At 52.9% G+C, this 19,736-nt stretch overlaps 2 protein-coding genes across 3 annotated transcripts in view; one reads left to right on the top strand and one right to left on the bottom strand.

Annotated features, from left to right (window-relative positions):
* The window catches only part of Cacna2d4 (calcium voltage-gated channel auxiliary subunit alpha2delta 4), a 95,555-nt gene that overhangs the window by 15,098 nt on the left and 60,721 nt on the right, over positions 1-19,736 (bottom strand). The window lies entirely within an intron of this gene.
* Lrtm2 (leucine rich repeats and transmembrane domains 2) lies at positions 3,663-19,061 on the top strand. Its single transcript, XM_041678404.1, has 5 exons — positions 3,663-3,928; positions 10,104-10,321; positions 10,772-10,904; positions 13,833-14,423; positions 17,729-19,061. The coding sequence occupies exons 3-5, from the start codon at positions 10,838-10,840 to the stop codon at positions 18,181-18,183; spliced, it is 1,113 nt and encodes a 370-aa protein (XP_041534338.1). The 5' UTR covers positions 3,663-3,928; positions 10,104-10,321; positions 10,772-10,837; the 3' UTR covers positions 18,184-19,061.

The following is a 19,736-nucleotide window of genomic DNA, read 5'->3' as shown; positions in this document are numbered from 1 at the left end:
CTCTTCTGCAGCTCAGGGTGTGTTCCACAGACTCACACAGTTTCCAAGCTCTGTGACTCTCATATGGGAAGTCTGGAGAAGGTAGGGTTTGACTCTGCCTCAGTGAAAGCCAGGCTTCAGGGCTACTTGGGTAGACGTGAGGGCTTAGCAAAGGGCAGGTTAGTGGTGGTCACACCACATAGCCAGCTGTCTATCCTTTCAGAATTTGGAATATCTTAGTAGCTTCTCAGGCCACTGTGTTACTGTGAGCTCCAAAAGCATTTGCACGTGTTCAGAAGCTACCCTACCCTCTACCTGAAGTAGTCTTGTACAGTCTGCATTCCAAGGCTCATTTTTTGAGTCATTTCTATCATTTCTCTGTCCACCTAGGTTCTGAAGACCTTGGTTCCAGGACTCCATACAGAAATACTTTCTGCTGTGACCACTATGGCCAAGCCAACATCCTCTTGCCTTGTGCCTTTAGGGTCCCAGATTCCCACTCTGGCCTTTCTCCATGTGACACAGTCATCACCCAGAAGACCAAAACCCATCCCTTCTTTACTTGACCCCATCCTGCCTTCCCACTTAGAGCAGAATTTAGATCCCTGCAAACCCATGAAGCAGCCATTTGGTTTCAGCCTGAATTGTTGTCTTCCTCTAACAGGGTCAGCTCATCCGTACAAGCGTCTTTCTGGAATGCTCCTGCCTAGAACTCAACTTGCCTGTAATCAACTCAACCTCATCACCTGGCAGAGACTTCCTGCTCTCCCCAGATAAAGCTGCCCTCCTCCTCGCCCTTTCTCTCTCTCTCTCTCTCTCTCTCTCTCTCTCTCTCTCTCTCTCTCTCGCGTTGCTTTATTTCCTAAGTGATATGATTTATCTCCCCCCGTGGAGTGGGGTTCACAGAGGGCAAGCAGATGGAGCCCTGATTCTTAGATCTAGAGTCACACTGTCACTTAACAGGGCTCAGTAAATGTTTCTTAGTCAATTTGTGCCAGGCCTTGACTGGGGGGAGCAGTGACCTCACTTTCGTGACTGCAAAGGTTCAGACCTTTCCAGACTCCTTGTTATTGCTCACACTAATCTTTCAGCTTAGAGGTTAACCCTGTGCCCCAAATCCCTCTGCAATCCACTGGGAAATGAGAGATTTAAGTGAGAAACAAAGCGGATCTTCCTTGCGGCTGGCAGAGAAGTGGGGCGGGAGCAGGGGGGGGGGGGCGCACATATCGTCTTCAACAATGGAGTCGTCCTGCCTCTCTCTTCCTCCCATACTCCTAGGTTTTAATCCTGCCATAGAACATTTACAGAGCTCAGCCTCCAGGCCTAGTGCCCCTGTTCTGCTGGGATGGTGGACTCCAGGAGTTCCCGGAGTGCCTGGGAGAACCATCTTCCTAGGTCACCTCCTGCTACCTGCTGTGTGGCTGCATCTGCCCAGAATTTTTGATGAGGCGAAACAGGCAAAGAGGCCAGGGTGGGAAGGCTTCCTGCGTGGTTTCCCTGGGTGTAATTGCGTGATCTTCCCTATGTTTGGGTCTGATGGGTCCCTGTTTTATACCTTGGCCTTAGTTTGTGAGGGAGCTGCCATGAAGGAAGGATGAATCTCAGATCTCCTTCTACCTGCCATAGTTTACCTGGGTCCTTCCCCTGTCCCTGTCCTCCCTGCCTCAGGCTGCCTTCCCCTCCTGCTATCTCTCCACAGGGTTCTTGTGTTTTCCTCCAAGACCCCAGTGCTTTAATGTCCTCTCATTCAGGCCCATAGCCTAACAGAGCACTCCAGGAAGACTACAGGCAGCTGGAGCCTTAGTGGGACATATATCCTTGCTCTACGGTGTTGCTCTGTCACCAGGAATGGCAAAACAAAGCACACACAGAGATACAGACACACAAAGAGACACAGACACACACACACACGTACCATAAACACAGACACACACAGATACACACACACATGCATAGACACAGCACAGACACACACGTATCACAAGCACAGATACAGACACACAAATTTACCATAAGCACAGACATACACAGAGATATACGTACCATAAACACAGACACAGACATACATATGTACCACAAGTACACACACACACACACACACACACACTCCCTCTTGTGAACCTTCTTGGCCTATGACTAGCTGAACAGACGCTGTTCAGGGGCCTGATTTCTGCAGCATTAGCACTCAGTGAGCACTAGGGTCCTAGGATTCCAGGGCTGGAGGCAACTGCAGAACCCCAACCCACCTGCTTGGTCTATAAGGCAAGAACTCAGTTAGACTCCAGGTTACCAGTTACTTAGCAAAAGGATAGACTTAGCCAACAAGAAGGCCTAGAACTATGGGGGATAGGGACAGCGTAAGGTCAGTTGTCTCCAAATAGCTCACAATACAAGACAGAAAGCTACCAAATTTTTCTGTGATCAGGACCATAAAATGACCCAGAGAAAACATCTCTGCAGAGGGGATGTTGGTATGTTGGTGTTAAGTTTACTTGTGTGTGTGTGTGTGTGTGTGTGTGTGTGTGTGTGTGTCCATCCATTCCCAGGACAACCTGAGGGAGTCTGTTATTTTTTTCTACCATGTGACTTCTGGGGGCGTCAACCTCAGGTCATCAGGCTTGACCATAACCTGAAGCTGAGTTTTTATGTCGGGGTAGATCACTATGGGCAGAGAGCACCAAGCTCCTGAAGGGCCTGTTTTCCTGAGACAGGAGGTGGGAGTGTGTTAGGGCAGTGGCAGCTTGCCTTGTTGGAAGGGTAGGTGCAGGGGACTTCAGAGTACATGGGGGCTTGCGCATCTGTCTTGGATAGCAATCCTGAATCAAGAGGCTTCCAGCCCTTGACCCCAGCCCTGAATATAACATGAAGGACGCTGAGACACACACCTCTGCTGTGTCGCCTACAGGCTAGACCATCTGCTGGACAGACAGACTTTCAGGATGTAAAGGAATGAGGGGGGTTTCATACTGCAGGCGGGGGAAGGCTGGCTATCTTAGCCCCTGGCTCAGTTCAGCTTTGGTTGGAACACTGTCCTGGTGAACAGCAATTTGTTAGGCAGGTTTTGTCTTGGCTCCTGGAGGCCTTTGCATCCTTGGATGCAGCTTTCCCCTTCATGTGTCTGACCATCCTTTAGACCAGCAAGGAGCTGGCTCCTCCAGGGTTCCCTGTGGGCATGGAGGCACATGGTCTCTGTGCTTGTCGGGCATCTCGTCCTCCAGGCGGCAGCTGCCTACTCCGACACCCTGTTCTAAATAGTCCTGGCCAAGGGTGGTCACATCTAGAGGCTCAGCCCCCTGTCTAGAGGGCCCTTGGTTCCCTCCGCATTGCTGAGTACCCTCAGGACTCTTCTTGCAAGAGAAGTCAGGCTTTAAAGGGGGGACTCAGACACAGAAGACACCCAGCATCCCATCAGGTCTGGGATCCAAGTCAGTCCGTGAAGCTGTGGTCTGGGTCCTGTACCCCTTGAAAGATTCTGCCTTCCAAACGGACAGACAGAGGTGGCCGCTAGTGAGAGTGCTGGGTGGTGAGAGGAGGCGCGGTTCCTTTGATCTGGGGCAGGGGTGATTCACCCACAACGCTCTCCTGCTACCACAAAGCTTCGCCGACGGATGCGCGTGCCCGCCATCGCAGATGCGCCCCAGCTGTCACTCCGCTGCGCGCTCTCCTCCCTCTGCTCGCTCGCTCAGTGTTGAGCACGCGCGCTCTGCTCCCTCTGCCTCTCCCCCTCTTCGGTCTGTCTTCCTCCCGCCCTCCCTCTTTCGCTTCAGTTTGTCGCTGACCCCGCAACCCCCTCCCCGGCAGCGGCAGCTCAGCCTGCGGGTCCGCCTCCTTCACAGGCGCTGCCCAGGCTCCCGCTGCCCTGAACCAGACCCGACATCGCCGCGTCCTGCCTGCTGAGCTGCCCGTGTCCAGCTACCTGGTCTGAGCATCAGGTCCCAGTGCAAAAAAGGTGAGTTGCGAGGAGCTTCTGGGAGAGAATGGGTCGGCGCGAAAGGAGGTTGGCCCGAATATAGGAACTAGGGTCAACTACGTTGGGCCACCTGGCCCGGCAGGGTTAGCAGGGCTTCCTTCCTAGGGCAGTTACAGGGGTGGGGTGGGGGGACCAGACACCTGGGCAACCCAAAGGTACAGAGCATTAGAAACTCTGACCCCTCAGTGCTGCGGACATAGCTGTGCTTTCTCTTAAGGAGGGGGTAGGGAGGAGGGGACAGAGAGGAGAGCAGAGCCGGTGCCACATGATGGCCCCGGATAGCATAGAAACGTCCCTGCAGCAGGAGGAGCGGCGAGCCAGAGGAGGGGGAGACAGCTTGGGTGTTGGAGACAGGCTGGCACACAGAGACTTGGAATGGGACTAGAGGGTGGAGGACCCCCCTGAGCGAGGCAAGGGCTGGACCTTTATACCAGTTGCTCTGACTGGGTTTGCTGGCCCTCAGGTAGCTGTCCTTGGGCAAGGGTGCAAAGGAGCCCTTGCTAGTTGGAACCGTCTTTGCAGTCCTGATGGAGCCTCGCTGGTGGGGGTGTGGCTGGGAGTGAAGAAGGGGTGTCTGGTAGTTCTCCCTTACAAACCCAGGCCTTGATTTTAGCACACTGGAGAGCTAGACAAACCAGGAACATGAGATGCTTAGGTGGCCCGCCACTGCATAATGGCCTTTGCAGCAGGTGGGCCAGACGCCTTAGGAGCACTGGGCACTCAGTGTAGGGGCAGTGCACAGCCAGGTCACATTCACCTGGCTGCTTGGCTCTCATGGGCACAGATGCCCGGCTTGGAGCAGGACATTGGTTTTCAGGAGCCCCAGGCCCATTTCATAATGCTGGATTCTACCCAGGAATCTGCAGTTCAAATTCCTGTATGGCCGGCAGGTCTGGGGCTGGGCTCTGATTGGTTGCTCTGCCTCCCACCCCCAGCTGTCTGCATTCCAGGGTGGTGGTGGGGATGTTGGCACCAGGCTGCCAGGGTTTGTTGGGCATTGCCTTGTGTGACTCAGATTGACAGGCCCGCAGCTTAGATAACTACAGCAGGTGGGGGGGATGGGAAGGAGCCGGCATGTGGCCCTGGGCGGGGGAAGTCCAGCTGGTAGGGAAATCCAACATCAGCTTCCAAGCTGCCAAGAAGAGCCCAGCGCTCCCACCCCCACCTTCCCACTGCAGGAGGGCTCCGTCTCTGCCAGAAGAGGGAGCAGGGAAAAGCCAGGCAGGGCAGGCAAAGAGGCGGGCTTCTTAAGCCCCCTGTGTTCTTTGAGGTTTGGCTAGAGGATATATCTGTTTGCAGGACAAGCGTACCCTATTCTCATTTCTCAAGTGTGAAGACCCAGAGCCAGGGGGTCCTGCTTTGGTCAGGTGGGCGGTGAGGGAGGGAACTAGTGTGTGTGTGTGTGTGTGTGTGTGTGTGTGTGTGTGTGTGGTGTGTACATGTGTGTGTATAATGCTGGGAAGAGGGGGAAGTCAGGGTGAAACTTGGGTGTGGGGTGGGTGATCTGTCTTGGCTTCTGCCCAGGGAGGCAATGAACCATGGGAGCCTTCTGGGTCCTCAATGGACTTTCTGGCTTCCCAGAGCAACCCTGGTGTATGCTGGGTGACTCAAGGACCTTCCCGTTCTGCTTCCCAGGGTTTCTGTCAGAGGCAGGGAGAATTTGACAAGGAAGCTGGAAGTGAGAGGGCAGTGTGCTGAGAGGAACCTGGAGGGAGGGCGCGTGGCTGTTCCCAGCAGACATCTGGGGGAGGGGGAGTTAGAAACTGCTTCACCGGGCGGTATGTGCGGAGGGGTAACTGATGAGCAGATGTGGAGTACTTCCTAGAAGGGCCTCATGGTCAGTCTGTGACACCAATCCAGGGGACGTTTCATTTTTCTGTGTTCTGGGCCTCATGGCATTCCAGTAGCTCAGACCAGATGTCCAGGCTCCCCGGAAGTCCTCCGACATGGGGCAGGATGACTTGCAGGCTTCCCGCCCTAGCTCAGCCACCCACTAGAACCTCCCTGAAGAACCAAGGGGGTCGAGTAGCCCATGCATGCCTTTCTGCTCCCCCTCTTGGTGTATGGAGCTGGCGTTGGTGCAGAAGCCTTGATCTGGGGGAGATTCGTGGGAGGATGTGCACAGCAGTTGGCCCAGGAGGCAGGGAGCTGAGGGCACTCACAGGTCGCATGTTGTGCACACTTGATTTGAGGGGTGTTGCGGGGGTACTGTGGGTTACTGAGAAGGAACTCAGAGGAATGCTGTGGATCCCACGCCTGGGGTGAGGTGGCTTTTTTTTTTTCAGTTTTAGTTGAGTGTGAGCACACATCATAGGGAGAGTAGGCCTACATCTGTGGGAGAAATCGGAGAGCAGGTAGCAGGTGTACTCTGGCAACCTAACCTTGATGCTCTGCAGAGCAAGTCTGACTGGCGGCTCCAGGCTGGGGGAGGGGCAGCTGGGCTTCCAGGGGAAACAGCTCCCACACCCTATCTCTAATGGGTACAGCAGCCGTTGGGTTAGCAGGAGCACGTGGAACTTCAGAGTGCACACGGCTATGCCCCTGCCTCACCGGCCTGCTGCTCCAACCCTTCACTCCTGGACCGCCCCATCATATACCCCAGCTCCCTGCCAGGAGTGGTTTTCTAGGCTATTCAGCCTATGGGTAGGATGGGGACAGGAATAACTCTTTGCTCAACCCCAGTGAGACAGTGATGAGATAAACTGTAAAGTCCTACCAATGAGGGCAGTCTGTCCCTGTATCTGACTCAACCTTCACCCGAGGGATGGACAACTAGATCAGCAGTTTGTGGTCAGGCAACTCAAGTCCAATCTATAGTCTTCCGTTTTCCCAAGCTTTTCCATGCCTCAGTTTCCCTATGATGCTGATAGTTACTCTAATCTTACTGGACTGTATGAACGCCAAGAACACCGTGTAGCTCTTTGACTGTAGCCGTTAGCATCTTCCCATGTAAAGGCTTGGAGACCCTCAGGTTGGTGCCCTTGTCTTGCTCTGCCTAGGCAAGGTTAGTTAAGATTTTGGGTGAGCCCCAGACTTATTTTCCTTTATATCTGCCATTTTCTATTCCAGCTCCACCAGGCTCACTGTCTGCAGCCTGTGGTGTCTCCAGTTCCTTGGCCTAGAGATGGGTAGCTGCTAGACCCTGGCTGAGAGGGCTGTCCTATACATACTCAAGTATGTCCCCGATTGGCCAGAGATCTTAGTACTGGGCAGATTCTCACTCAGTTAGTCTGGGTGGGACCTGAGACTTGGCATCTCTGAAAGGTTCCAGGCTATCTGCTTTTACAAGCCCACCAGAGTCAAAATCACATGTTTCTGATTCGGGAGGTACCAAGTTTGGCCACTCCTAGCTTCTCAGCCCGTTCTCTAAACCTGAGCCCAGTGGAGTCTGGGACCCCCTGCGGGGCCCAGTCCTGTCCCTCTGCTCTCTGTTCCTGGGGCTAGAACAAACACAGGTTAGTTTTCCTAGCAGGCCCCAAATACAGTGCCCATGAGCTGCAGCATGAGGTGTGTGTGTGTTGGGGGCGGGGTGGACAGACAGAGGATCCTCTGGCAGGACCTCCAACTCTATTCTGTCTCCCACTCCCCCAGAGTGTTCATTTATTCCAGCAGTTAGTCAGTGCCTGCAGCAGCATGCAGCAACAGCAGCAACAACAGCTGTCCTCCGCTTTCCAATATAGGTCACCCCTTTCCTGAGGAGTCTCTGCTGTTTCAGAGTGGAAAGGTCTTTGGCTGGGTGTTTTGTGGGTGGGCTTGGGGTGGAGAGGCTAGAAAGCGCCCCTCTCAACCTCGCTCCGAGGATCGGAGGATCCAGAAGGCACTGACATCACGGGGTGGGAACACAGATCAGAGGAGGTAGATCAGCTACCTAGAGAGAGCTGTGGTGTCTTCTAGATGTGCCCTCTTTTCTCCAGAGGATAAACCAGAGTCCTTTCTGCCATCTCAGTAGACAACACCCTGGGCTGCGCTGTTCACCATGGTTCCTGGCCATCACAGGCAGGGTGGCGCTGAAGGGGCAGAGTGGGTGGAAGAACCTTCAGGGCATCTCAGGTGGAGCTTGTCCCCCTGCGGGAGGGCACAGAAATGGGAGCAGGAGCTGCCCTGGGCCTTCAGCGCTACCTAGGCTGAACAAGAAAACTGGCCTGTCTTCGTGGCTGCCTTGTGGGGTTCTCAGCAGATCTTCCTAGCAGGCTGGAAGTGTCCCTGTGTCCCCCTGCTGGGGTTTGCTGGAATTGTGAGGCATCCCTCTGCTGCCTGAATGAAGTACTGGAATGTTGCCAACAAGGCATGTGTATGTGTGTGGGTGTACATGTATGTGCCTATGTACACGCCTAGCTGCACAGATCTGGTATTTGTGTGTGGGAAGGCATGTGTGCAAGCACACGCGTTATGACAGGCTTAGTCGCATATTTCTCCTTCTGTGCCCACCTCTCTCTGCTGCATACAATGCTTCAAGATTGTGCCCGAGAGCTCTGTGCACACACAAGCCTTTCCCTTGCTGGGCTCCTGCAGACTGACAGCCATCAGGAAGTGGGTAAACAGTCTGACTCGGAGGGCTGTAACCCATCCTCACTTGCCATGTAACCTTGGTAAACTGGTTATAGCTACACATTTGGGTGGCTGTAACCTGCCTGCTCTTTAACAGGTGCTGTGACCTGTAGTGTGACTACTGCTTTGAAGGTCAGGGCTGGGGGTCATAGTGAGGGGGAGATTTCTCAGAGGGCAGGTCTGTTTGGGCATTGCATAGAAGGGACAGAAATCTACGGAACCAGACAGAATACAGTGGGCATGACATGGAACCGGCACCTGTGACTGGCCACAGCCTACATCGGGCTCAGGAGGCTGTGAAAATGACCTCACGTGATGATGAAGACGCCCATCGTGGGCTCAAGATGAGGTGGGAGCCTTTGCCGAAATTCCTTAGGTGATGTGTGCCTCTCCATGCCCACTCTGTTCCCACCCACTGAGCATCGGATTGTCACTGTTGGAGCTGGAAAGCTAGGGCGGAGTTTGCAGAGTGTTGGAAGGAGATGGAGGTCATGGATTTGAACCACAGACTCTGCCTGTGCCCCTGAGCCAGGACAATACCAGAACTGAGGTCAAGGCACTGTAATCATCGTAACCCACACATATGGCAGGAAGGGCCAGGCTTCTGCCCTTAGCCTCTATGACTGACTTACAGTCATGCTCAGTTTTGGGGTACAACACCTGCTGGACCTTTCACAAGCTGTTGCCTCCTAACTGGGAAGAGGGGAGATAAAGTCAAGGTTGGCAGATGGACACTAAGCAAGCTGCCCTTGCTGGGAGCAGAGCAGAGCATCTGAGGGCAGCGTAGCTCACAGAAGCATGGGGTCTCCTTGGTGGCTTCCTGAAGATCACTAGGGTGGGATGGAGTGGAGGTACAGAGTGGAAAGTGGGGTTAGGCATTATGGTGCACACCTTTAATCCCAGCGCTTGGGAGGCAGAGGCAGGCAGATTCCTGCAAAATTGCTGCCAGCCTGGTCTATAGAACAAGTTCCAGGACAGCCTGGGCTCAGACAACAAACAAACAACAAAACAGTAAACCAATAAAATGGGGTTAGGATGGGAGAAAGCAATGGGAGCGTTCCCCAAACACTGAGGGAAACCTCGATCAGGCTGCACATCTTTCTAAACATTCTGGCCGCTCTGGTCACCTCCTCAGAGTCAGCTCCATTCCGTCATTTGCTGGGAACTCAGGGACTAACCAGAACTATGAAGGCTGCAACTGGAACTATACAGGGGCCATGAACTTGGTAGTCAGAAAGGCCAAGCTTGCTGCTATCCTGGGAGGAGTGGTTTCAGAAACAGTGCCCTTTGGGCGCTAAAAGGGAGCCGGGGTATAAGATAGTCCCCTCCCCATATGAACGTTTTCTGGTTCCCGCTGTCCCTAGTGCCTTGCAGTGGTGGTAGCGTACCCTCTGATGGAGATGACAAGGTGCAGGCTCTGGCTCCCCATCTCATAGCTCTTACCTATATCTGGAGGGAACTGGGGTGCTAAGGAGGCCTGGGTCCCCTTCAGGCCTGGGTTGTGGCAGACCCTAGAAAGGATAAGGAGCCCACTTCTGCCTTGGAAGAGTGACCTGATGCCTACACTTTACATACTTCTAGCCCTCTGCCATTTCACTCTCTCTAGGCCTCAGTTTCTCCTGGGCCAGCGGCCAAAGAGCAGGACCCCCCCCCCCCCCAACCTCGAGTTGAAATAGTTACAGATCTGCTAGTGGGCAGAAGACTGTGATTCACCTCAAGGTGACAGTGGGATCAGAAGCAGGGGGCCTGCACAGCAACTCCAATCCCATCAGCAAGCACTACGAAGGGAAGGGCCCAGCCTCTGCCTCCCCACGGCTGGCTATGGTAAGCTGGGGCGGGGGTGATCCGGGTGGAGAAATGAGGGGACCAGGAGCTGGGGCCTCATTCCTTTACCTAGGAGAAGTGTGCCTTGATTTTCCCACCTGGGACGTGGTAAGCCTGGGGGAAGGGAGCAATATTACAGTGAAATTATTTGTAAACCCTACCAAGGTTTGAGAGGCCCCGGGGGAGTCAGGGAAAGGCAGGGGAGGGAAAGAGGGGGCTGAGTTGGGATTCAGCCGGGAGTTACTGGCCCCCCCAGTGCCCCTAGGAAGCAAACAACTTGCTTGCTCCTCTTGACCCCCTCCCTACAGAGCATCACAGAGAGAGCAACAGGAGAGGGAATGAGGAGTGTAAAGGGACACCTGGGCCTTGTCCCTAACCCCTGGGCTGGAACAGGCTCCAAATGTTTTGCTCCACCTATCTCCCTCCCTTCCTCTCTCTCTCTTCCCTCAGGACTGACAACTGGTGCATGCTAAGGGGCTCTCTCTCTCCAGAGCTGCAGAGAGTGTGGGTTTCACCATGCTGGCACCAGGCAGTGGCCCAGAGCAGAGGAATAAGCTTGTCCTGCAGTGGAGGCAGGTCTCCTGTGAGTATGGGTCCCGCGTGGGGGCAGGGGGATGAGAGCTTGCTATCTGACCTTCCTGGGTGTCCAAGGCCTTGCTTTGGAGGCTCAGACTCACGGCCTTGCTAAGTAAAGACAGTCCATTTGCGGGGTGCTTTCCTGAGGCAGGGAGAGGGAGTCTAGACAGCTGGTTCTGCCTCATGCTTCTTGTTCCCTGGCAGTTGCCAGCCAAGGGTTCTGCTGGAGAGTGGTCCAGTCCCACTCCTTTTAACTGGGATCTGTGCTGTGTGCAGCATGTGCCGAGCTGGGACAGAAATCAGTTCCTCCTGGGTTGCAGTCCCAGTCAGCCCCAGCCATCTCCTCTGCTGGATGAACCCAGAGGCCCCAGCAGGATCTCTCTCCTGCAGTCTTCCCAGCTCTGTAGGGAGCTCTTGGTGTGCTGGCAGTGGAAGTCATAGGGACTGGGTCCATTCCTCCCTGTACGCACGGCACTTTAAGGATACATGGTAGTGAAAGTAGCCTTGTCCGTGAAAATTCTCTTCAAAGGGATAAGGTCAGCCCCAGCTGGTTTGCCCACGGCTATACAGGAAAAAGTAAGAAGTGGCCCAAAGGGACACTGCTCTGCCTGACCTCCCCTGGCCTTCAGTCCAGTTGCCCCAGCATGGCACAGCCTGAATTATTCACCAGGTGGATGGCTGATCCGAGGGGCTCAGATCCTTTTCATCCTAGGATCGCGCTGACACCTCTCAGCTCAGGATTATGTTTTCTGTCACCAGAGCTTTGCTGCGGCTCTGAATTTGGTGGAGGTGGATGCGGCGGGGGAGGGGGGAATCATCTCATCCCTTTCCAGCAGCTAGTTTATTCACCGGAAAGTGTGTGGAGTGTGGCTCCTGATGCTGACGGTCCTCAAGGGGCACTGATGGGTTGAGTCCTCTCCTCCCCTCCTCTCCTCTCCTCCCCTCTCCTTCCTTTCCCTCCTCCCCTTCCCTCCTCTCCTCTCTTCTCCCTTCTCTGCTTCCCTTCTCCTCTCCTTTCTTCCCTTCCCCTCCCCTCCTCCTGTCTCCTCCCTTCCTTCTTCCATCCTCCCCTTCTCTCCTCTCCCCTCCCCTCCTCTTTCCTCTCCTCTCCTATCTGGTTTCTTCCAATTCTTTCCTCTCTCTCTTTCTCTTCCTCCTTCTATGCCCCCTTCATTCCTTCTTTCATTTTCTTTAGATAGTTGTTATGTAGTGCTGGCTAGTCTAACATGTGATTCCCTGCCCCAGCCTCCTAAGTACTGAATACAGATGTGCACATCACACTTGGTATATCCTTAAAAAGTAAAACATAGTGTTGCTGCTCAGATGGTGATGTGTGTGTGTGTGGTGTGTATGTGTCTCTCTGTGTGTGGTGTGTGTATGTGTTTGTGTGTGTGTATGTATGTGTGGTGTGTGGTGTGTGTATGTATGTAGGGTACGTGTGTGGGGGCTGTGTATGTATGTGGGGGTGTATGAGTGTGCATGTGTGTATGGTGTGTGTGTGTCTCGGTGTGCGGTATGTGTATGTGTTTGTGTGTATGTGTGTATGTGTGTGTGGGGTGTGTGTATGTATGTGGTGTGTGTGGTGTGTGTATGTATGTAGGGCACGTGTGTGTGGGCTGTGTATGTATGTGGGGGTGTATGAGTGTGCATGTGTGTATGGTGTGTGTGTGTGTATGTGTCTCTCTGTGTGTGGTGTGTGCATGTGTGCGTGGTGTGGGGCATGCTGACTCAGAAGGGTGGAGGTCATTTCATGTGGTCTTAGGGAGCAAGGAGAGATCTCCGAGTGACCGCACTAGCCAAGCTGTGCTCATTTCTCGTCAGAAACAAAGTCACTCAGGGGTCAGCCTCATGGTGTATTTTTCACTGCCATTAATTCCACAGGAAAGGGCAGGGAGAGTGTCATCTCGTCTCCTCAAGCTCTGCCCCCTGGGACTTAGATGACGAGACACCCACCAGATAGACCGGAGACTGTCTCATCCAGGTGCCCTGTAGGGTCAGCTGGGCTGGACTTGGTCAGTTATCCATCTGGAGGCTTTCCTTGGGACTCAAGGTGGAGCTGATTCAATGGAGACAGAACTGCGTGAGCTATTTTCCAGGTTCCCAGAAAGGCAGGCTCTCTAGCAGCGGGGCATTGGGGCTGACTACAGGACCACCCCCAGAGGGGGCCCACTTCGAGCCTCACTTCCAGCAGCTGCCCATAGGCTGGATCCACATATTCTACTCAGAAGGGTCTTGGACTAAAACAAGACATGGCAGGAATTCTGCCACGTGACCTACTCAGAAATGCTACCTTGCACCCTAATGCTAGAAGGCCTGGTGACTTCAGAGTTCAAGTATATTGTCCAGCCAATCCTGGACAGACTCCTTGCGTTGGAAGCAGCTGGTTTAACCTGCCGTGATCACAGTGCTCTGATGCAGATCCCAGATGGGCCTAGGTCCCAGCTTAGACATGAGAACCAGGTATTTAAGATGCTATAGGGCATGTTCTGGGCCCCTTCCACATCTCAGTGTGAAGCTGCTTCAGGGGAGTTGAGGCTTCCACAGGAAGGACCCAAGCCTTGTGGCCATTGACTTGGAGAAATTGCTCTGGTATTTTAAAATACTACATCTTGTAAACATTTGGAGCATTAGTGCATCTAAGTTCAGAGACATTTAACGAAGGAGGCTGTGAACCAGACCTGAGAACCTGTATGGCTTATCCTGTAGGCCACTGCACTGACAAAGGTGACTATTTTGGTCACAGTGTGATGTCCTTTAACATGGGTGTTTCAGATTCCCGAGCACCTTCCTGTGTGGTCAGTAAATACCCATGAACTGACTGTAGCTTGTGCCGAAGGAAATGAGGCCAAGAAGGTACTAGGGCATGAGTTGGGAAAGGGGAGACAGAGGCAGGAAAACCCAAGCCTGTTACTCTCTCCTCCGGACTCCTCCCTAGGGATCACCTGCTGGATTGCCCTGTGTGCTGTGGAGGTGCTCCCCGCCTGCCCTTTCTCCTGCACCTGTGACAGCCGCACCTTGGAGGTGGACTGCAGTGGCCTGGGCCTCACTGCTGTGCCCCCAGATGTGCCCGTCGCCACCCAAAGCCTTCTGCTCCTGAACAATAAGCTGAGTGCCCTGCCAAGCTGGACTTTTGCTAACCTGTCCAACCTGCAGCGGCTGGACCTGTCCAACAACTTCCTGGACCAGCTACCTCGGTCCATTTTCCAGGACCTGGTCAACCTGACAGAGCTGCAGCTGCGGAACAACAGCATCAGGACCCTGGACAGGGAACTGCTCCAGCACGCCCCGCTGCTACGCCACCTGGATTTGTCTATCAATGGCTTGGCCCAGCTGCCCCAGGGCCTTTTTGACGGACTCCTGGCTCTGCGGTCCTTGTCCCTTCGCTCCAACCGTCTGCAGAGCCTGGACCGGCTGACCTTTGAGCCCCTGGCGAGCCTGCAGCTGCTTCAGGTTGGGGACAACCCATGGGAGTGTGACTGTAACCTTCGAGAGTTCAAACACTGGCTGGAGTGGTTCTCCTACAGAGGTGAGTCCTCTGCCTACCCTGCATGTGTGAAGAGCTGGGCTGAGGTCAGGGGGAAGAAGATCTCCACCCTCACCCTGCTATTCCTTTCCTGCAGTCAGCGGAGGCCAGGCACTGCTCCCCTCTGTTTATTAGGACTCATTAAGGGCCTACTGTACATTTGCCTCCATCTCTTAGCTTTTCTATGGGGACTCAGAGACACATGGTGCTTTTTCTGTGCTCTTTATCCCACTAGTAGGCCCCTGGGGCTTCCCTGCAGGACAGGAAGAGGAACAACCACCTTTTCTGGGAATAATAAGGCCTCCTGCCTCTTACATGAGAGCGGAATGTGACTGAAACTCATAGACACAACCATTTTCCTAAGAAGGAGGTGCCAGCTTCCTGTCCCAAGAAGTTCTGACAGAAAACTTAGTAAGCAGCTAGAGGGTTTTAGTTTTGCTTCCGTTCCCTCCCCCTCCTTTAAAATACTTGTTATTTATTTGCATACACACGTGTGCACCTGTGCACATGCAGATGTATGCACATGTGTGCACAACAGGCCCCAGAAAACATGTGAAAGTCAGAAGGTGGTTTCAGGAGTTGGTTCTCTCCTTCTACCACGTATGTTTCAGGGATCTAACTCAGGCCATCAGCCTAGTCAGTCAGCAAGTGACTTTATCCTCTGAGCCATCTTGACAACTCTTTGTTGTTAACCCGGAGACTCTTGGCCCAGGCTTGGGACTCACTGTGTATTCCAGGCTGAACCTAAACATTGTGAAGCACCACTCCCGGCTTCTCCCCATACTTTAAATGTTTTATTTATTTACTTTATGTGTGTGTGTGTGTGTGTGTGTATGTGTATGTGCCCAAGTGTATTATGTACACCTCGTGCATGCAGTGCCCTCAGAAGCCAGAAGAGGGTGTCCTCTGGAACTAGAGTTATAGGCAGTTAAGAGCAACCCAATGTGGGTTCTGGAAACTGATCCTGGGTCCTTTACAAGAGCAGCAGGTGCTCTTACCTGCTGAGCCATCCCTCCGGGCCCCTCTCCCTTTCTTTAGCCTGGAAAAGTTCTATAATGAACAAATAAATTGAGCGAACGAATGCTTAGCCAGGCTTATCCTTGTGATCTCAGCACTTGGGAGGCAGAGCAGGGATGGATGGGAGGCTGAATAAATAAGCACAGGGTTTAAAAATGCCAGATCTTGTTTGAATTTTGGCCCTGCCACCTACTAGCTGAGTGATCTTGAGAAGTTAATTAACATCTCTGTGGTATATCTGTAAAAGGGAGAAAGGTTGATTGTGGGAATTAAATAGGGAAATGCATACCAGGTCTTTGAAAAGTGCCCAGCATAAAGGAAGTGCTCGGTGGAGCACTGCCTCGTTTGCTCATTTGCTAGTGGTAGTCATAAAATCAAGTGCACACAGTAAGACACAGTCAGTGCCCAGGACAAGGCAGCTACTTGGCATATGTGGAATTAACAAATCAGTGTTGGGATTCTAAAAATAATACAGTGTGTTCCCTTATCTTACCCCGTTCATTTCCCATCCAGCCACTAACTCAATATTTCCATGCTACTTGGATGCATTAATTAAAAAACACTTTACAAACGATAAAGTACTTTGAGATGTTAGTTACCATGATAATTCTGTTTTTGAAGTGGAGACATGATTAATGCTGTTGTCTAGTTCTCAGTTTACAAATACCTTTTTGTGCACATTATCTATTTTAATCTCTCAAGCAGCTAATTGAGGTAGATATCCTTATTTTGCAGCGAAGAATACTAAGACTTGGGCATAATTAAGTAAGTTAAATAATTTCCAGGTGACAACACAGCCAGGATTCAATCCCGGGTCTTTGGTGGGAAAATGAGGTCACTCCTGCTCACTGTCCTAATGGCTCTCCCTCATTCTAACCAAGGTGGCCTTGGATATATGCTTACTGCACTGCTTTCCCAGAACCATCCAGGGGGAATTAAAGACCTGGTGCTGGCCTTAGGGCGCATCTTTGCCCTTAACACAGCAGGCTGGAGCCAGCTTCCCAGACTTTGTCTTCAGCCTTGCGCTCCTTAAAAAACTAAATGAAAACCTCAGTGTTTCCATCAGCATCCTGGGCATCCTGGGATTAGATGGATGCCTCTTGTGAGATTGGACTCGAGGTGGCAGGGCTGGGAGAGGGGGCTGGAAGTGATACTGTAGCTGAGCCTCTCCCAAGCTGAAAGAAAGTCAGACTCCATCTCTGACTTCCCAGGGTATGTCTGCCCAGGTTACAGACAGTCCTTAGTCCCGGCTCTCATACCCTACCCTGATGAGGGATTCCCCTCTGTATGTGAATACCATTGGTTAATAAAAAGACTGTCTTGGGCCTGTGTAGGGAATAGAGGTAGGTGGGGAAAACTAAACTGAATGCTGGGAGAAAGAATGAGGAGTTAGAGAGAAGCCATGTAGCCCCACAGGAGATAGACACCATGTGGCCATACACAGATTAATAGAAATGGGTTAAATTAATATGTAAGAGTGAGCCATTAAGAAGCTAGAGATAATGGGCCAAGCAGTGATTTAAATAATATGGTTTCTGTGTGATTATTTCAGGTCTGAGCTGCTGAGCAGCCGGGAACCAAACAAGCGGCCTCCTCCAACACTACCCAGTTAGGCACTGATTGATATTCTTCCTCTGCCCTATCTGGCCTCCCCAGTGTCATAAAGGTAGTTTGGTAGCTGTATTGTCAGCTCCAGCCTCCTGTTCAGGATTTCCTCCCTAGATACCACTGTGCTGGGACACCTGACAGGACCAGGCAGATACCATGCCCTCTTTTTGGTGTTCTCAGGCCATCAGAGCCTTATGTGGAGGAGGGGATGAGGCAGTGGCTCTGGCTTTTGTACTCTTTGTGAGAAGAAACACAGGCCAAGGTACTGTGTTGAAAGCAATGGCAGGGGTTCACAGACATCAGCGAGCAGCTGGGTCCTGGGCAGAGAAGGAGACGTACTGTCTGGGCAGGAACATGGCTTGCTGTACCAAAGCCATGAACTGAGCATGCCTCCAGCTGGAACTGCTGTGCTCCTGTAGGTCAGTGTGACCTTGGAGGGACAGGTTTGAATGAGATGGTTGTGAGCTCCTCTGTGAACTAAAAGTAATGGCAATGCCCAGTTTGAATGGCTTTGGCAGCTGTGGTGACCTCCTCTATGACATATGTCTATCATAGTCCTTGGTCCATTGGTACTACCTCCTCTTACTCTTCCGTAATCAGGACTGACTACATTACTGGCAGGACTGTACTTTTTGGGCCTTCCCATTTGGAGGTTCAGCACCTCTTTTTTTTCCTGGATGCAGGGGGTCGCCTGGACCAACTTGCCTGCACCCTACCCAAGGAGCTACGGGGGAAGGACATGCGTGCGGTCCCCATGGAGATGTTTAATTACTGTTCCCAGCTAGAGGATGAGAACAACTCTGCTGGGATGGATGTTCCAGGGCCACCCTGCACTAAGGCCAGCCCAGAGCCTGCAAAACCTAAGCCCGGGGTGGAGCCTGAGCCCGAGCCCAGCACTGCTTGTCCTCAGAAGCAGAGGTACCGGCCGGTGAGTGTGCGGCGAGCCATCGGCACAGTGATCATCGCGGGTGTCGTGTGTGGTATTGTCTGCATCATGATGGTGGTGGCTGCTGCTTATGGCTGCATCTATGCCTCCCTCATGGCAAAATACCACCGGGAGCTCAAGAAGCGCCAGCCGCTGATGGGGGACCCCGAGGGTGAGCATGAAGATCAGAAACAGATCTCTTCTGTGGCATGAGAGCTGTCTGTCTGGCCCAGGTAGGACAGCAAGGAGACTCCATGGGACTGCTACCAAAGGGCTGCCCTTCCCTCCATCACAGGCCCTGCCTCAGCCTGACACTGGTACTGCCTGCCTCAGCTCCCTGGCCCTCGTCTGCCCTTCAGTAGAGCAGCCTCCTGGTCTCTTTCCAAGTTTCTAGACACTTCCCCTGGCCAAAGGTTCCCGGGGAAGGCCCTCTCTGGGCCCCTGGTCTTTGGGACACCTGAGTGTCCGTGTAGGTTTCTGGCCACAGGGAAGAAAACCTACACCGGGCTCACGCTCTACACAGAGCACGTCCCTCCTGCCCAGGGCCAGCACAGCTGGTGACCCTCCCTACCTCTTACTCATTCCCACTTCAGTCTGCATTAGGGCTTGAGAGGGAGGGACAGGGAGCCAGAGGTAGATTTCTGTGGCTCCTTTTGGAGACAGAAAGATATTCTTAGGTCCTTGCGGTGTGAAGCTTGTCCGGCTCGCAGCAGCTGGTGCCAATGTGCAAACACCCCCAGCCCTGTGATCTGGGTCCAGTGCTTAGAGAAACCAAAGTGACTATAATGTCTTCCTTGGGTGGATGCCATTCTGTCCCTTTATCTGCTATAGACTCCTCTGACTATGTTCTCCGGGTTTACTCATTTTATATTTTTGTTTTAGTGTAGGGTTTTGAGACAGGGTCTTACTCTATACATTAGTTCACTGTCACATACAGGGCACTGCTATCACAGTCCCATGCATCAAAATCACACACATGCACAGTCACATACACAGACATACACACACACACAAAGATACACACACATAGGCACACATACAACAGACACACAGATACACACACAGAGTCACACACAGACACAGGCAGACAGACAGACACACAGACACACACACAGATACACACAGAGATACACACACACAGATACACACACAGAGACATACACACAGACAGACACACAGACGGACACACAGACAGACAGATAGACACACACACACATACACCAGGTGGGAAAGGAGGCCATGAGGACTTGAGGCTGAGGCCTGCTGTCCCTTCCACCTGGAGGCCATAGTCTCTCTTACTTCTTGACTACAGTCTTCCTATGTCATCAGGGGTTAGGTCCTGGACAACAACACAGGGATCCTTTGAGACCCTCTAAAGTGGGCCAGAGTGTGCTGCTGGAAGAATTGCCTATTGCCATGGCAACCTTAGCACCTCTCCTGCTAGGTTTACCAGAGACACAGGAGTTGTGCATGTACGCAGGACAAGTTCCAGGCTTCTGAGAGTTCAGCTGCAGACCCCTGGGTGTGCCTAGGAACCTCCACCCTGCCAGGTCCCGGGCACCCTGAGCAGTTTCCACTCCTGCAGCCTGCAGCCTTACTTCTGTTCCTCTGCTTCTCCTGCCCCTGCTGTCATCTGCATCCTTTGTTTGTGACCTCCAGGCTGGGTTTGGGCTGTGTTCTGAGATGGGTGGTTCACCTTAAGGAGAACAGACATCAGGCAGTGGGGCTCACCGAGGCTGGCTGCCTTCAACACATTCCCAACAGAC

This window comes from Microtus oregoni, unplaced genomic scaffold (assembly GCF_018167655.1).
Source record: "Microtus oregoni isolate MIOR12 unplaced genomic scaffold, Mior012 000002F_ref0000024, whole genome shotgun sequence".
NCBI classification, from domain to species: Eukaryota; Metazoa; Chordata; class Mammalia; order Rodentia; family Cricetidae; genus Microtus; species Microtus oregoni.
The sequence above is the reverse complement of the archived record's forward strand: the minus strand, read 5'-3'. Positions and strand labels throughout refer to the sequence as shown.